Raw genomic sequence first — 14816 nt, forward strand, 5'->3', positions numbered from 1 at the left:
ACCGCTCTGAGCTCAGTTGGCACATCTGTAAGACGAGGGTCATCACACCTTCCTCGTAGGCTGGCCTGAAGTGTGCATCTACCTGGCACCTCACACAGCACCTGGCATGCCACTTGTCTCCTAAGATGGCCAGGCAGAGGTGGGTGACAGGGAGAGAAGAGAGAAGCCCCAAGTTCAACGGAAGGTGGCAGGAGTCCTGGTCTCCCTACCTCTGACCTCTATGTCCAAATGGTTACTTATCTGACAGTCTTTAAACCTTCAGAAGTTTCCAATCAGCAAAGGGGGAGGTGGTGTGAGGGCCCACAGCTCAAAGGTTAAGAAAGGACTCCACTAATTAAGGCCCACCTGATATTTACAATCAGAAACCTAGACACTGCTCTCCACATCCCCTTCCCCCAAAGGTATGGCTGCAAAAGAGACCAAGGGACAAATGCTTGTTCGCTGTCCTCCAAGAGCTACTGAAAACACTGAGCCCCACCCAACCAGGTACTCACTCTCCTTTTGCCCACTTCGTCAGCACCTGCTCTCATATAAAACTCTAGGTAAGTTAAATGTCCTTAATTTTTTAAAATGTGCATTAGAGTTGTTCCTAACAGGAATCTAGCCTGGGCTCTGCCACTGTGTGACTTTAGGCAAGTTCCTTCATCTCTCTGTGCCGTGGGGCCCTCATTTTTACTAGGTGTATGAACTAGACCTAGGTTCTAACCTCAAGTTCCATGGATGGAGTTTAGATGTGCATGAACCCCTTTAAAACTTGGGTAACGCTGGTTGCATCCCAGAAGGGAACTAGGTGGCCGAGGGGCCACTTGTAGAAAGGAAACCTTACGGTTATACTGTATTCCCCTTTGCATCTTTTGAACTTTGAACCAAAGGAATATATTACCTATTCAAATATAAGTACATAAAATTAAAAAGGAAAGAAAATGTATTCAAGTCCATGTGTGTGGGGGGCACCTGTACTTTCTGAGGAAGGATCCATCATTTTCACCAAATTTTTCTAAGGTCAGAGGACCCCAGAAAGGTTTAAAAAGCATTTCACCCGATGCCCTTAAGGGTCATTCCCTGTCCCAATTTCCTGGATTTGACAAAGTATAAGAGAAAACAAAAGTGAATTTCAGTCCTCATTACATCAATAGCCTGGGCTGGATGAATGTGAAAATGAACCCTCAAAGCACATTTAAAAACATAGGTGTTGGGGCTTCCCTGGTGGCGCAGTGGTTAAGAATCCGCCTGCCAATTCAGGGGACACAGTTTCGAACCCTGGCCCAGGAAGATTCCACATGCCGCGGAGCCACTAAGCCTGTGCGCCACAACTACTGAGCCTGCACTGTAGAGCCCGCAAGCCACAAGTACTGAGCCCACGTGCCACAACTACTGAAGCCTGCGCGCCTAGAGCCCGTGCTCCACAACAAGAGAAGCCACGACAATGAGAAGCCCGCACACAGCAACGAAGATCCAACACAGCCAAAAATAAATAAATAAATTTATTAAAAACAAACAAACAAAAACATAGGTGTTCACGCCCACGTGAGCAGAGCGGGTTCAGATGTGAATGCCGGACTTGACATGGTGAGTTGTCCTCACTGGTGGATCTCCCATCTTGCAACCGTCAGAGATCAAGGTCAAAAAATGACGCCCATCATCAGCCTCTTCTCTCAAAGCTGTTGAATTAAGTCCTCTTTGCCCCACCCCTGTGCCCACTCAAAGAAACATCCGGCTTAGGTTAGCTGCACAAACAATGCCTATAAATAAAAGCAATATGGATTTTTAAATGTTGGCCACTTTGGCTCGTAGTGGGAAGAGAATGAGAAGGAGGAAACAGAGGAGGTGGGGAGATCCAGGGTGAACTTGAGATGAAGGAAGACTAGCTCATCAGAGACCTCCATCTGAATCTCTGAAACCCACAAGAATCCTCGTGTACTGGAGAGGAAATTGCTTCCTGGGTGTGCAATGTGGAAAGTGTCAGGGTAGGGGAAATCTAGCTGAGGGATCAAAGCAAGACTGGTTAAGGCAACCAAACTAGCAGCTGAATGTGTCAGAGCAAAGAGAAAGGTCACACAGTTCCAAAAAAAAAAGAAGGGGGAGCTGCCATTTAACAAACGGCTCCTGGCACTGGTAAACTTTAATTAACTGCACCATTATAATTCACTTCCACCCCAACCCGTGCTCTCCCTCTTACCCCCTCCCTCCTTCCTTTCCCCCAGGTCTCATCAAGGCAGGTTTCCTTAGTGAAACCTAACTGGCCGCCTGTGCTGGATGCTTCATTATTACAGCTCTGCCTCTCCTGCTAATAATGAACCCAGCAACAAGAGGGAGCAAACTACAGTTCTCAGCTCATGACAGGCCCCTTTCCTACCTATGTGCACTAAATCAAGGATCCCATAATCCTAAAAGTTCCTGAAAGTAATACAAGAGCAACGAAGAGGCAGTGGAAGGCCAGCAGGAGCGGATGCGCACGCAGAGGCAGGTAACAGGGCCAACTCCCACTTGGATCCACCGGACAGTACTCACAGGGTTCACACCTGGACCGGTCATCCACACGTCCAAGTTGACATGCGCAGCTCAACGCTGTGGCTGCACCCGCCGTGCCTTCATTCACTGGTGGTTAAATTACACCCATGACACTCTATCTCTGTATTCTCAGGCTGCTGAGCTTTACCCATTTTATGGGTGTGTGCAGTGGGCGTGGGGGTTGGGAGCACCTCAGAGGATCTTCCAGGCGAAACATGCTTGGTTTTTATTAATAAGCTGATGAGAAAAGCCAACCCAGACCTTTAAGTGAAATGTGTGATTGGTAGCCAGGCAAGAATAGGTTTTAGAATTAACTCTTCCTACAGTCTGCTATGCATTATCACCCCCAAGTTAATTACCCCTGAGGATGAAAATAGGTTTCATGACTCATAAGCACCAATACAACACTTGGCAGCAGATGAAAATGCAAGGACACATTTGCAGGAAGCTGACACGCACATCTATTTATATGTGGGGAGATTCTTGATGAGGTGAGACAGGTACCTCCCGGGTACCACGATTAAGAGGCTGCAGCAGATTCATCAACTGCCATTTATCCACACCTCCAAACACACACACACACACACACACACACACACACACACACACACAAAACACAGAGTCATGGTTTCCACTACTTCAATGATGGTGGTGGCAAAGCAGGAACAGAAACTAAAAGCGTGTTGTTAACAGCAAGTCTGAACACCAACCCAACCTCCACTTCGGTGTTCTGGGCTAACCAGTGATTTGTTTTTCCCCAAACTCACCTGTGCCCATACCCACCTCCCTAGGCTCCTGATCCGTCTTTGATGGGAATGAGATGGGGGTTGCCAAGTCTCTTCCCTTATTCGCTATTCCTCTGGCCTTGTGCAGACGGTCCTGGCCCAGCTTGCCTCCACCAGGAATGGGGTGTGGCCAGGAATGGATTTCTGATAGGATCTGGGGTTGTGTTTTGCTTCCTCCCTCCCATTTCCTACTCCCCTTCCATTTGCCTCCCAGGAAAGTACAAGGTTCAAACCAGGTTTGTTTGCCTTCCCTCAGAGCTCTGGGAGGGCTCCAGAGCCCTAAAGGACATTCCAGTCCCACCCCCATCCCTCTGTACCTCACAAATGCCACCAAAAAGTCAACTAGATGAATAATCGCATTTCTTCACCTGTGGGGACGGGTTCTATTTGGTGTCTTAAGTAATCATTCCCCAGGAACACGGTTTGGGACTCTCTCTTCCCCACTCTCCACAACGAGCTAAGTGTCCTGCCTTTAGAAATTACTATCAAAAAGGAAGGGAAAGAAAAAAACATGTCATGAATGAGGTGAAACTGCTCTTCCAATGCATGAACTGGAAGCTGCTGGGAACTCAGTCCTGAGAACATAGATTGGTTTCCCACTTCCCACACCCCTCCTGCCTCCACCGCTGGCTCCCAGCTCTGTGACATTTTTGCTTTAAATGTGCAGTAACAGTGATTTTTGCCACATCTAGGAGGCAAAGCACCCCAGTTTTGTCCTGTTTCCTCCACCCCACTTGCATTAAGTCACAGCTGCACTGGGTATCAGCATATACTCAGGGCCACAGGGAAAGGTACCAAAAAGCATTCCTGACAATGCTATTTGCAGCTGGGGTGCGCATCAGGGGAAAACAGAGATGCTGAAGAGTAAACAGAAATCGCTTAGTCAGCAACTGTCCCGTCGGGAGAGGTGAGTGTAAATAGTCTGGTACTGAAGGGGAGGGGCAGTCAGCCAGCACAGGGCCTTCTACAGATGCCACCTCTGAGGTCTTTCAAAGGCACCAGCATTTGTGTTCTATGTTGGAAGTAGGGAGGGTGTCCCCCATGTTGGAGCTGTGTGGTCTTAGCCCTAGAAAAACACACTTGCTGACTCCGGGCAGAATTAATATCAATTGAATTTATTACAAGTTACTAAGCTCCAAGGCACATTACAGTGTTCTGTTAACTACAGAAATGTATAAAGGACAAACAGAGCAGATTCTCCATGTCTAGCATTTCGCTCTACTGTTCAAAAGCATCCGTGCATCAATAAAGCAAAAACAAAACAACACGTGAAGATCCAACACATTCAGGTCAGTAGAAACAAACCAAAACATTTTCCCTCACAAACTTGCAACAAAAAACACCCACCCCCCCAACACCCCCCTTACCATTTTGCAAAGGAAACAGAAAAACAAAACAAAACAGAACAAAATAAAGTGAAGACTTCAACACTTGGGGCTGTTCAGAAATGAAGCTCTCACCATTTTATAGCATCATTTTTTTTTAGGCAGCAACACTGGCCTTGGCAAAAAAAAAGTCATTTTCTTTTGTGTGTGTGTTTTTTTTCCTTTCAGTGAGTGCATAACATTTACAAAAATACACACCAGCAGCAGTCGTTGCTAAAGGCTATTAATTCTGTACCTAGGCAAACACTCTGCCACCAATAAATGCTAACGAATATGATGCAAATGACCGAACCAATATTATACTGCTTAACACAAACCAGCTTATCCTTCAAATGAAGAAGTTACATACCTTTGTTTCAAAATATAGAAACATACGACGAAAATAATGTCTATACATAAGACTAACTTTTTGCAGTTTGTTATATTCACAATTCTACATCTTGGGAGTGAGGGAAGAGAGGGTCGACGTGGGTGGGGGAGGGGCCCTCTGGACGGGAGAGGAGCTGGTCTGGGGCTAAGGAGGTGGCCGTCTTGTGGTTCAAGGGTCTCTCTCCTTTTTCACTTTAACATCCCCAGCTAAGATCGTCGCGATTTCGCCCTGCATGAAGGCCCAAGGTACATTCGACCCAACCAAGGGGCATTTCTCTCCGCTGGGGCAGTACACCTCGCCGGTCGCCCCCTGGGCCTTGATACTCTCTCTAGAGCAAGGGAAGCAGAATTTGTGGCTGGGAACGGAGGGGCACTGAACGAAATGCGTGTCCTCCAAACGTTCGTGGCAAATGGTACAGCAAAGGGGCCCGCTGTTGGCCATAGGGGAATCCGGAATGTTTTGGGGGTGCACTTGGTCCATGCCCGGGTGGGTGCTAGGCGGCGGGGGCGCCACCTGTAAATTCAGGTCCCCGTTCCGTGATGCCAAGCGGCGCTGCCCGGGTACGGAGGCCGGCGACACTGGGCTGCTGCTGTTGCGCCGTGCGGACGCAGTGGTGGAGTGCACGGAACTGCCGTCCTTAGGCGAGTGCGCCGTGCCCAGTGTGTCTGCCACCGACATGAGGGCGGCCATGGGCGACGGACCGTTCTGAGGGGCTGACTCGGGCGGGGTGGTCCTGTTGGAATGGGGTCCCAGGGGTGGGGGCGGCGGAGGCGGACCCCCTGCCGCATGCCCTGGCGCCGCAAAGCCCCCGGCCGACATGGTGAGCTTTAGTGCCTCGCTCTGGTTCGCCATCCACTGCTGCCTCTGCTGCTCCTCGCCCAGCTTCAGCGCGCCCTCGGCGGAGTCCGGGGGCTCGGGGGACGCCTTCCTCTTGCGCAGGCTGGCAGCTGCGCCCCGGCCCGAGGGGGCGGCGGGCGGCAGGGCCCCGGTCCCCGGGGGCGCGCTGGGGGCGCGGCTTAGACTCACCAGAGCCGTGGGCAGCATGGGGCAGCTGGCGTCCAGGTAGGGCTGGGGCAGCATGTCGGCGCCGGGCACGCCCTCCTTGAAGAAGCGCACGGCCTCGGGCAGCAGGTCTCCAAGTAGACGCCAGTCCCCGGAGCCGTGTTTCTTCTCATACTCCAGATACTTGAAGCCGGAGGAGAGACCCCGACCGAAGTCCTTCATACAGTCCTGGTACATCTGCTTGGCCACACCAGATGCGCTGGAATACACGTTGCCCGAGCCCGTGGGGTACTCAATGAACAGCTTCAACTCGTAGTCCATGCCAGGCTTGGAGACGGCGTCGAAGGCGAAGACGCGGCCCAGCAGCGAGTGGTCCTTCTTAAAACGCACCTCGTAGGGCGTGCAGCCGGCCAGCGTGAGCAGCGTGTCACGGACCATCTTGGGCTTGTTGGCCCACTCCTCTGCGCGGTTGCGCAGGCTCTCGCTCAGCTCGGCCAGGGCCTCGGCGTTACGCTGCTTCTCCTTCAGCTCGCGCTCCTGGTCAGTGCTCGACACGGAGCCGGGCCTTTTGCCACCAGCACCCCCGCCCACCTCGGCCACCGACGACGAGGTCGAAGATGACGCGGAGGACGACGCGGCCGATACGCCTGGGCCGCCCCCGAGACAAGCTGGGCCCCCGGGAGCCCCGGGGGGCGCGGGCGTCGGGGGCCCACGGCTGCCCAGACCATGAGGCGGCGGTGGGGGCAGCACGGGGGCGCTGGCCGGGCCGTTAAGCAGCGTCTGCGGCAGCAGATTAGGGGGCACGGTAAGCTGGGGGCCTCCGCCACCCCCCGGGTTGGGCAGCCCTGTCACTAGTCCACCATGCGTCCCGCGCCGAGACGCCACCGACGCCGCCGCTGAAGACGAGTTGGGGCTCTGACGGTTCAGCTCCGGGGGTCCCTCCTCCGGTGTGGGCTTGGGGAAGCCGTTGGGGCCCCCCAGGCCGTTGGGCAGCCGCGCGGAGTGGCTGCTGCTTCCCAGGCTCACCGGTGGTGGAGGATACTCGAAGCGGCTGCGCTGTTCCACCGCGGCGGCGGCGGCGGCGGCGGCAGCAGCGGCTGCGCTCAGGCCATAGCGCTCCAGGCCGGACGGGGCCGCCAGCACCGCAGGCTTGCTGGAACCATCGACGTGGTTGAGCTGTTGCTGCTGTTGCTGCTGCTGTGCGGCGGCCGCTGCCGCAGCCGCCGCCGCCGCCTCCTTAGCCGACAGGGCCACCGTCTTGACCCCGACGGGCGGTGGCGGCCCGGGGGAGCGGCCGTCCTGGAAGCAGCCGTGCGCCCGCTTCAGCTGACGCGCGGTCTCGATCACAAACTCGATGCGATCCGCGCCCTCGTAGTTGACGCAACCGCGGCATACGGGTTCCGAGAAGTCCCAGATCATGGCCCAGGGCATGCGGGGCAGGTCGCACAGGTAGCAAGATTGTCTCCGGGACGAGGACACCTGCGCCGCCGACATGATGCCGGCCCTCGGGAAGGTAGGCCCCCGCCCCGGCTGTCTCCGCGGCGCTTTCTCCTCCCGGAGGGCTGGCCGGCTGGGGAGGGAGTACGGCTGCGGGGGAAGGAGGGGGGGCGAGAAAGTTCTGCCCCAGGGGCTGGAGGGAGCGTGAGTCTCCACCGCCCGCGCAGCGCCTCGCCGCGGGGGCTCCACCGCCCGGGCAGCGGACAAGTTCAGCCCGCTCCTCGCCCCCACCTCCTACTGCGGCTGTTTCGTCGGGAGGGGAGCACAGGCGCCTTCTTCCTGGTGTCGCAGACCCGGGCTGGAAGCTCCGGGCCCGGGGGGAGGGGGCGAGGGTGCCGGGTGCTGGCCGCCGTTGGTTCTTGGCCCCCTCCCCGGAGTGGCTGGTGCCTGGAAGCTCGAAAGGGGTAGTCTCTTCCTCTCCCCTGCGGGGGGACCCCCTACGACCTGCGTTCTCTCCCCGCCAGGCTCTCTGGGACGAAGGCTAGAGGGCTCAGTGCCACCCGGTGCCCGAGTCCAATCTTGCTGAAGTCGCTGCTTCCCCGGAGGGCCGGGGGAGGGGTTGGCAGCCGAGAGAGGAGCTTCTCCCCTCGCAGCGTCGGCCGTTCCGCTGGCGGCAGCTGCGTTTGCACGGCCGGAGAGAGCCGCCGCGACCACTGCTTCCAGGACGCACAAGAGCAGAGGAGAGGAGCGCACGCACGCAGGCTCCCGCCGCCCCCAGGCCTGGCGGGCGCCCGGGCCCCCGCGGCTGGCGGCGCTCACGTTGGCTGCAGGGCGCTCGCGCGGCGCCTCGACCCGGGTCGCATCCCTTCCCGCTCGCACTCGCCCGGAATGTGGGGTTGTGATTGTTACTCTACGTTCCGGAGGCGCGTCTCGGCGCTCCCGCTCGCGCTGCGGCTCGCGCTGTCCCGGGCTCGGCCGCGCGGGATGCCGCCCAGGCGGAGCGCTGACGTCACCGCCATGCTCTGCACCAGTTCTTCCCCCTCCCCTTTACACTTCCTCTGTGGAGCCCACTTGTTGCTCGGGAAAAGCGCATGCGCGGCAGGGCGCCCAGATTCCTCCCAGTCGGCCCCTCCTCCGCGCCTCCGCCCTCCCCTCCCCCCTCGCTGTGTGTGTACAACAGCTGAGGCCCAGCGAGGTAATGCTGGAAGACCAGGGTTGGGGGTGGAAATTAAACAGACTATGACCTTTCCTTTCTCCGCCCGGCTTTCCCAAGTTAAAACGCGTTTGAAAACCACAAGCGTCGTTTCCGATCCCGCTCCCCACCCCACTCCGAGCAGTGAATTTAAATGTCCTGTTTCAAGATTTGCGCTGTGAATTTCATAAGGGTATTACCCATTCCATCTGCAATCAAACCTGCCCCCCCGCCCCGGTATGAACGTCACATTCACTGCTACCACTGATGCCGAAGCACCTGCAAAATTAGCTGTTTTCCAGTCTTTCAGAAACTGCCTTTTCGCTTTGTTTTTGTGCCCTGGTCTAGGAACTTGAGCTTCAGCGACGGAGCTAAATGAATTCAGGGTGAGATACCCCTCCCCCAAGCAGTACTCTAAAAATTTTGGCTGAATGTCTAAAGAAGCTACGAGAGCACCCGGAGGCCTTTAAGGAAAACAGTCTACAGGCTGCGCACAGCTGCATTTGGGGGCAGGGAGGGGGAGGTGCTGGAGAGACCAAACAGGTGAGTGGTTTTTTCGGGATTGATAAAAGAAGGTGGGGGCAGCATTTAATAATGTTGATATATCTTTGTAAAGCACAGCCACAGTTTTCAAAGTTCTTTTTTGTGTGCTGTGATTTCATTCCATAGTGCCCCAGAAGGCTGAGCAAGGCCCTGCTTTCTTTTCCGTTACAAGATCACTTCTCGTCATTAGTGTTTATTGCAGAACAGATATGTTGGTCAAAGGGCTAGTTGGGGCATTTCAACTGATTCTTCCAAGTATTGGGCCTGCTTTTTTTTTTTTTTTTCCCATGAAGATTGAGATAATCCTGGGCGAGGCTGGAGAGGGGTGGCAGTATAATGGAATTTCAGGTTCTGGAGTCTGGCACACTAGGTTGGAATTTCCTCTCCGTCACTTACTGGCTTTATGACCTTGAGCTAGTTACTTACCATAACATAACCTCTGTTTTCCACCTATAAAATGGGATCAGAGCTCCCAACTTATTAGGACTGTTTGAGATTTCATTGTTTCTTGTTCTAACAGGAGGCAACTCACTGAGAACTGCTGTGGCCCAGTCACTGCTAGGTGGTTTACTTGCATCATCATTAAACTCAGTATTATCTACAAGGTAAATTCTATTATTAACTCTGATTTACAAGCTCAGAAAACAAGGAGGTTAAATAACTTGCCCAGGGTCACACAGCCATCAGAGACAGAACGGGGATCTGAATCTAGTTAAGTCTGCTTTGAAAGGTGCCTTGACAAGCTTAAGTTCTCAGAGGTGGTTTGGGGTGCTCAAATTTTCCATCAGCACCCCCCCATTTGTTACAATACATACAATCTCATGTAAAGTACTATGCAATTACATCTTCATAACCAACCCCCATGCTCCCCTTCCAAATAGATTGTGCCATTGAATTCTTCCATATACAGAAGTTGTGGATCTGCCACTGCCACAGACTATAGCATAAATACGCCATACAGTGTGTAGAACACAGTGTCAGGTTCACAGGAAGCCATCGGTAAGGGTTGGTTATTATTAGTGTTGATATTAATGTTGGTACTATTGCTGGTTAACGTGTGGAAGTACTTTGCAAATTGCATAGAATGTAAGGATTCCTACTCATTACTACTATTACTACTAATTATAATAAATAATTGAAACAACAATTGAAGTTGCTTCAGTTGAAGCAACAAGAAGTATTTGTTTTATTTATTTATTTGGTTGCACCGGTTCTGTATTTGCAGCAGGCGGGCTCCTTAGTTGTGGCATGCAAACTCTCAGTTGCAGCATGCATGTGGGATCTAGTTCCCAGACCAGGGATCGAACCCAAGCCCACTGCATTAGGAGCGTGGAGTCTTCTCCACTGCACCACCAGGGAAGTAAGTCCCAAGAAGTATTTATTTTTATTTTGACACTTGACCTTCAGAACCTGTTTCCCGCATCCAGCCCTCCCCAGCACCCCTATTTCCCACTCATTCTGGGGCCCTAGGTGCAAAAGAAGGTGAGTTTTTAAGGATAGGGAGAAAGGGGGAAGGAAGAGCCCTAGGGAGCCCCTCTTTCATCTCAAAGCAGCCAGATATCGGTTTTTGCAAAACAGTGAGCTCACTGTGCACTCCCCAACAATAATAAACTTCATCTGGCCGGCTGGCTCCCAGCGGTGATTCCTCTGTAAAGAGCTGCTGGGAGCATTGCCTCACCCTCCCAGACTTCAACCCTCCCCACACCACAGCTACCCTGGAGTGAGTCAAAACATAGGGCTAGGAAATGGAGTGACATTCCCACCAGCCTGGGGCTTGAGACTGCTTAGCTTTGGCTTGGCTGGTTAATGTTTCTTTATATTAATATTTATTCAGTCTGTCCCTTTATTAAACCAAAAATACTGAAGAAAGCAACTTAGCCCCAACCCTCTAGCCAGGCTGCTAGAGAAAGCAAGTCGGATTCTGTGTCATAGTGTTATATTTGGTATGCACACACATATGTCTCCATCTCCTTGTCTGTCTCTTGTCTTTGCTGTTACTAAAGGAGATATATATATACACACACACACACACATACATGCTGGGTGTCTTCAGACACACAGAGTTAGAAATAAACATGCATTTAAACAAACTTCCATTACAGTCTCATAATCCTTTAATTTAAAAGGCATAGTTCTCTGGATATCCTTCCCCCTCAAAGACTCACCATCACTTGTGGCGATAAATTTCTTCTTAACTGCTTTTCTGAGATGGCCCCGTTTGGGGATGTGTCAGGGATTGTGAGAGGCAAGAACACCAATATTGGGGAGATAAATTTCCCTTGGAGAATTCCATGTGACAATACTGCGTCAACAATGGGAAGTAACTGAGCAAGGTGGGGGGGAGGGGGGCTTCAACCTAAGACACCAGGTGGAGAGACCCACAGATGGGACAACGCTGGCGGTGGGGTCTGGGGGCTGGCAGAGTCAGGGATCAATCTGGCGCAGGGGGAATGCCTGCAGTCTTCCCGAAGTTCCTTCCAACAGTTGCTCTCTCCACCCCCCACTCAGCTTGCCATCTGAGCTGGCATTCTCGGAGGACCCAGCTTTAAACTGGAGCAAAAGGTCAGCTCTCCACTTGGCCTTTCCGGAGGCCACAGCCGAGCGTTAGGGGTGAGAAGGTTGCAGCGGGCCCCGCACCTAGAAGCTCCCTGCAGTCTCCCTCCTGTCCTCCCCCCCCACCCCCCGCACCCCGCCCCCGCCGGTTTGTGGCAGAGATGGCGCGGGGGGGTGGGGGGGATCTGCCCTGGCATCCTGCAGCCAGCTGGCTCGGCCTTCGAGGAGGCCAGGCTTGAACCTCGCGTCACCCCACTGCAACGTGTGGGCCAAGCTCTCAGGCAGGAGAAAGGCCTTTTTTGGTAACGCTCAAGCCCGCAGTAAGCAGGACCCGGTTCTTCGGCCCGCTAGAGACGCCTCGAAGTAGATGAAAACAAACGTGTGGGCTGGGCCCTCCTCTGGCCTCTGCCAGGGCCCCCATCCCCACGCCAGGAACACCCCGGGCGCTGTGGGCGTGGAGGAATCAAGTCAGCACTGTGATTTACACATTTACTCCCAGGCCGCTTCCGTGGCGGAAGTATTTGCCTTTTCCTAAAGGATTAATTCTGGTATTAAAAAAAAAAAAGGATTAATTTAGGCCAGGGCATACGGTTACGCAAGAGCCACTAGATCGTGAAATCCCAGGGACAACGTGATTCGCTAAGAACCCCCGGGGAGGGGAGGCTGCACCGCCCGCCAGGACCTGCCCAGCCCGGGGCGCGCGGGCAGCCGGGCGCTCCGTGCAAAACTGGGTGGAAGGGAAAGGAGGACGTAGCGGTTGGTGCTGGCACAGCGGCCGCTGCGAGCGATCAGATCTCCGACTGCTTTCTTTCTGAAGGGGCGGGGAGTAGGGAAGAGAAGAAAGGCGGGGGGAGTCGCGTCTGGTTCCTGCCTTCCCCGCTTCCTCTCTTAGCCAGCGTGCCAGGGCACGGGGAGCCCAGCGCTGTCCTCAGCAAAAGCCGGTGTGTTTTTTCAAGTTCAAAAATAAAGGAACCCTGGAATGAGTCTCCCAGACACCAGGCCTAGCGGGAAAAAAGGGGAAGCGCCAGACAGGGGTGCTATTCACCGACCCGTTTGGGTTGAAACAAACACCCACACCCCAAGAAGTGGGGTAGTCGGGAAGGACTTGGAGGGCGAGAGTGGGCGGAGAGGCTGGCAGGTGGCCGTCAAGGCCACAGGTGCTCACACCCTCAGACCCTCCTGCCCCACCCCGCGTGCAACTGGGCCTCAGCAGAGAGCCAGAGTGCCAGCGGGTTCCTACCGGCCCCGCACCAGAGCTGGGGATTTCCACCACCCGGCTTCGGAGACCCGTCGCCGCCGGCGCTTTCCTGCTGGGGCCGCCAGAAGGCGGGGCCTCGAAGCGGGAAGCCCTCCCTGCTGCCTCACTGTCCCTCGGTCAAGTCAGGTACAGACGGGCAGCCATCACTGCTGTCCCTGGTTGGGGCGGATGGGCCAGAATCGCCAAGTATTTTGACTTGCCTTTCTTAGCTGGGCGGTTCAACTCGAAACTCAGGAGAGAGGGAGGAAAAGAGGGCGCTTAGCATTGAGTACATATTTACATTACGTTGTTCAACTTGGACTTGGCCGACCCTAAATAGCTGTGTGACCTTGAGCAAATCGCTTGGACTTAGATTTCTTACTTTGTAAAATGGGAACAATTGCACTGCCTCATTGGTCTGTGTGGAAGATAAATATTATAGTGTACTTAATAAAATGGAAGAGATTATGAACAATATAATGACCAACATTTGTCTAGAGCTCCGAAGGGCATTCCCAGACATTATCTCACCAATCTGCACACCAGCCCTGTGAGGTAGGTGTTACTTTCATTACCCTCCTGTATAGATGAGGAAAGCAGGTCCAGAGCTAGTCCGGAATTGTTGGAAACCAAGTTCTCTGGCTCTAAACCCAGCGTTCCTTTTTCTGTTCCACGGTGCTAGCCTTTTGGGGGGGGTGGGAATGGAGGTGGGGGTGTCCTAGCTGTCTGTAAGGAACTACAAGAAAGTAAAACTCCCACAGGAGTTTGCAGGTAAAGAATGCCACTACTGTCCTAGTAGATGTGAGATTATGCATAAATTAGCACCAGTTTTGGGGGAGTTAAAATCAGTCACCATTCAGCTTTGAGCAAAATTGTGTAGCCATGATTCCCTGGCATCCCCTGAGACCTTCCTGGGTTTTCTATACCCTGGACTTAGGCGGAGGTGATGGAGGAAAATCTGAAGCTCTAGAACATAGCAAAGCATTTAGGAACTTACTGAGTTGCCCTTACTGAGGATAGCTACATTTTGGAGGACCCCAGGCTGCATGATGAAAGGGAAGGAAGGAAGTGGAGAAGGTGCACTTTATGGTGGAAATAGCCTCTTTCCAAAACCACAAGTCATATCACACAAGTAGCAAACTTTGGTTCTCAACGAATTCAGGTCATACTGACTATGCACTCACTCAATAGGTACCGTCCTGTACTTGGGCTAGGGGCCACTTGACTATGGCAGACTACCCCTCAAAGCACTTCTAGCCTAGGAGAGGCATATAACCTGACAGTCAAGCCTGGCCTAGGTATCACTGGAGCCAGAAATCAAGGGAATAAGATAGACCTCAACCCTGACCCATCTAGAGGACCACCATCTAGATAACCTGAACTTCCCTCTCTGGCCAGACCCAGAGGATCCACGCCTGATGTGTCCCTATGAGTGTGAAGCTATTCTCATCACTTACATTTTGTTTCAAAGCTGAAACTTGGGTGCCAGATGTCCTGGTGGGTTTCCATTTCCCAGCTCCTAATCTTGTGCCCTTCTGTTTGCCATTCATTAGGTTATTCAACTATTTAATTAGAGAGCAATTTCTCTCTCAGTCCTAGGGATCTAATGATGAACCAAGCCAGATTGGCTCCAGCCCAGAATCTAGAAGCTTCCATTTTCCTCCTAGGTGTCCTCGTTTCCTGAAGCAATAGCCCCAAAGCCATCAGAGACAGTGTTCATACAACACTCCCACCAGCCACATGACTGACTTAGAGCAATCTGCTTATTCTCTCTGGGCCTCAGTTTCCTCACCTGTCAAGT

The 14816-nt window shown here is 53.3% G+C and overlaps 1 protein-coding gene and 1 long non-coding RNA gene across 2 annotated transcripts; both read right to left on the bottom strand.

Moving 5' to 3' along the window:
* Positions 1-1469: 1469 nt before the first annotated feature.
* On the bottom strand, positions 1470-3766 carry LOC130707673 (uncharacterized). Its single transcript, XR_009007683.1, has 2 exons — positions 3279-3766; positions 1470-2598 (listed from the first exon to the last, which is right to left on the bottom strand). It is a non-coding gene; the product is annotated as an uncharacterized LOC130707673 (long non-coding RNA).
* Positions 3767-4390: 624 nt separating this feature from the next.
* On the bottom strand, positions 4391-7547 carry IRF2BPL (interferon regulatory factor 2 binding protein like). The gene has a single exon (XM_007198691.3). The coding sequence runs from the start codon at positions 7545-7547 to the stop codon at positions 5220-5222; it is 2328 nt and encodes a 775-aa protein (XP_007198753.2). The 3' UTR covers positions 4391-5219.
* Positions 7548-14816: the final 7269 nt, after the last annotated feature.

Source organism: Balaenoptera acutorostrata, chromosome 3 (assembly GCF_949987535.1).
Source record: "Balaenoptera acutorostrata chromosome 3, mBalAcu1.1, whole genome shotgun sequence".
Lineage (NCBI taxonomy): Eukaryota > Metazoa > Chordata > Mammalia > Artiodactyla > Balaenopteridae > Balaenoptera > Balaenoptera acutorostrata.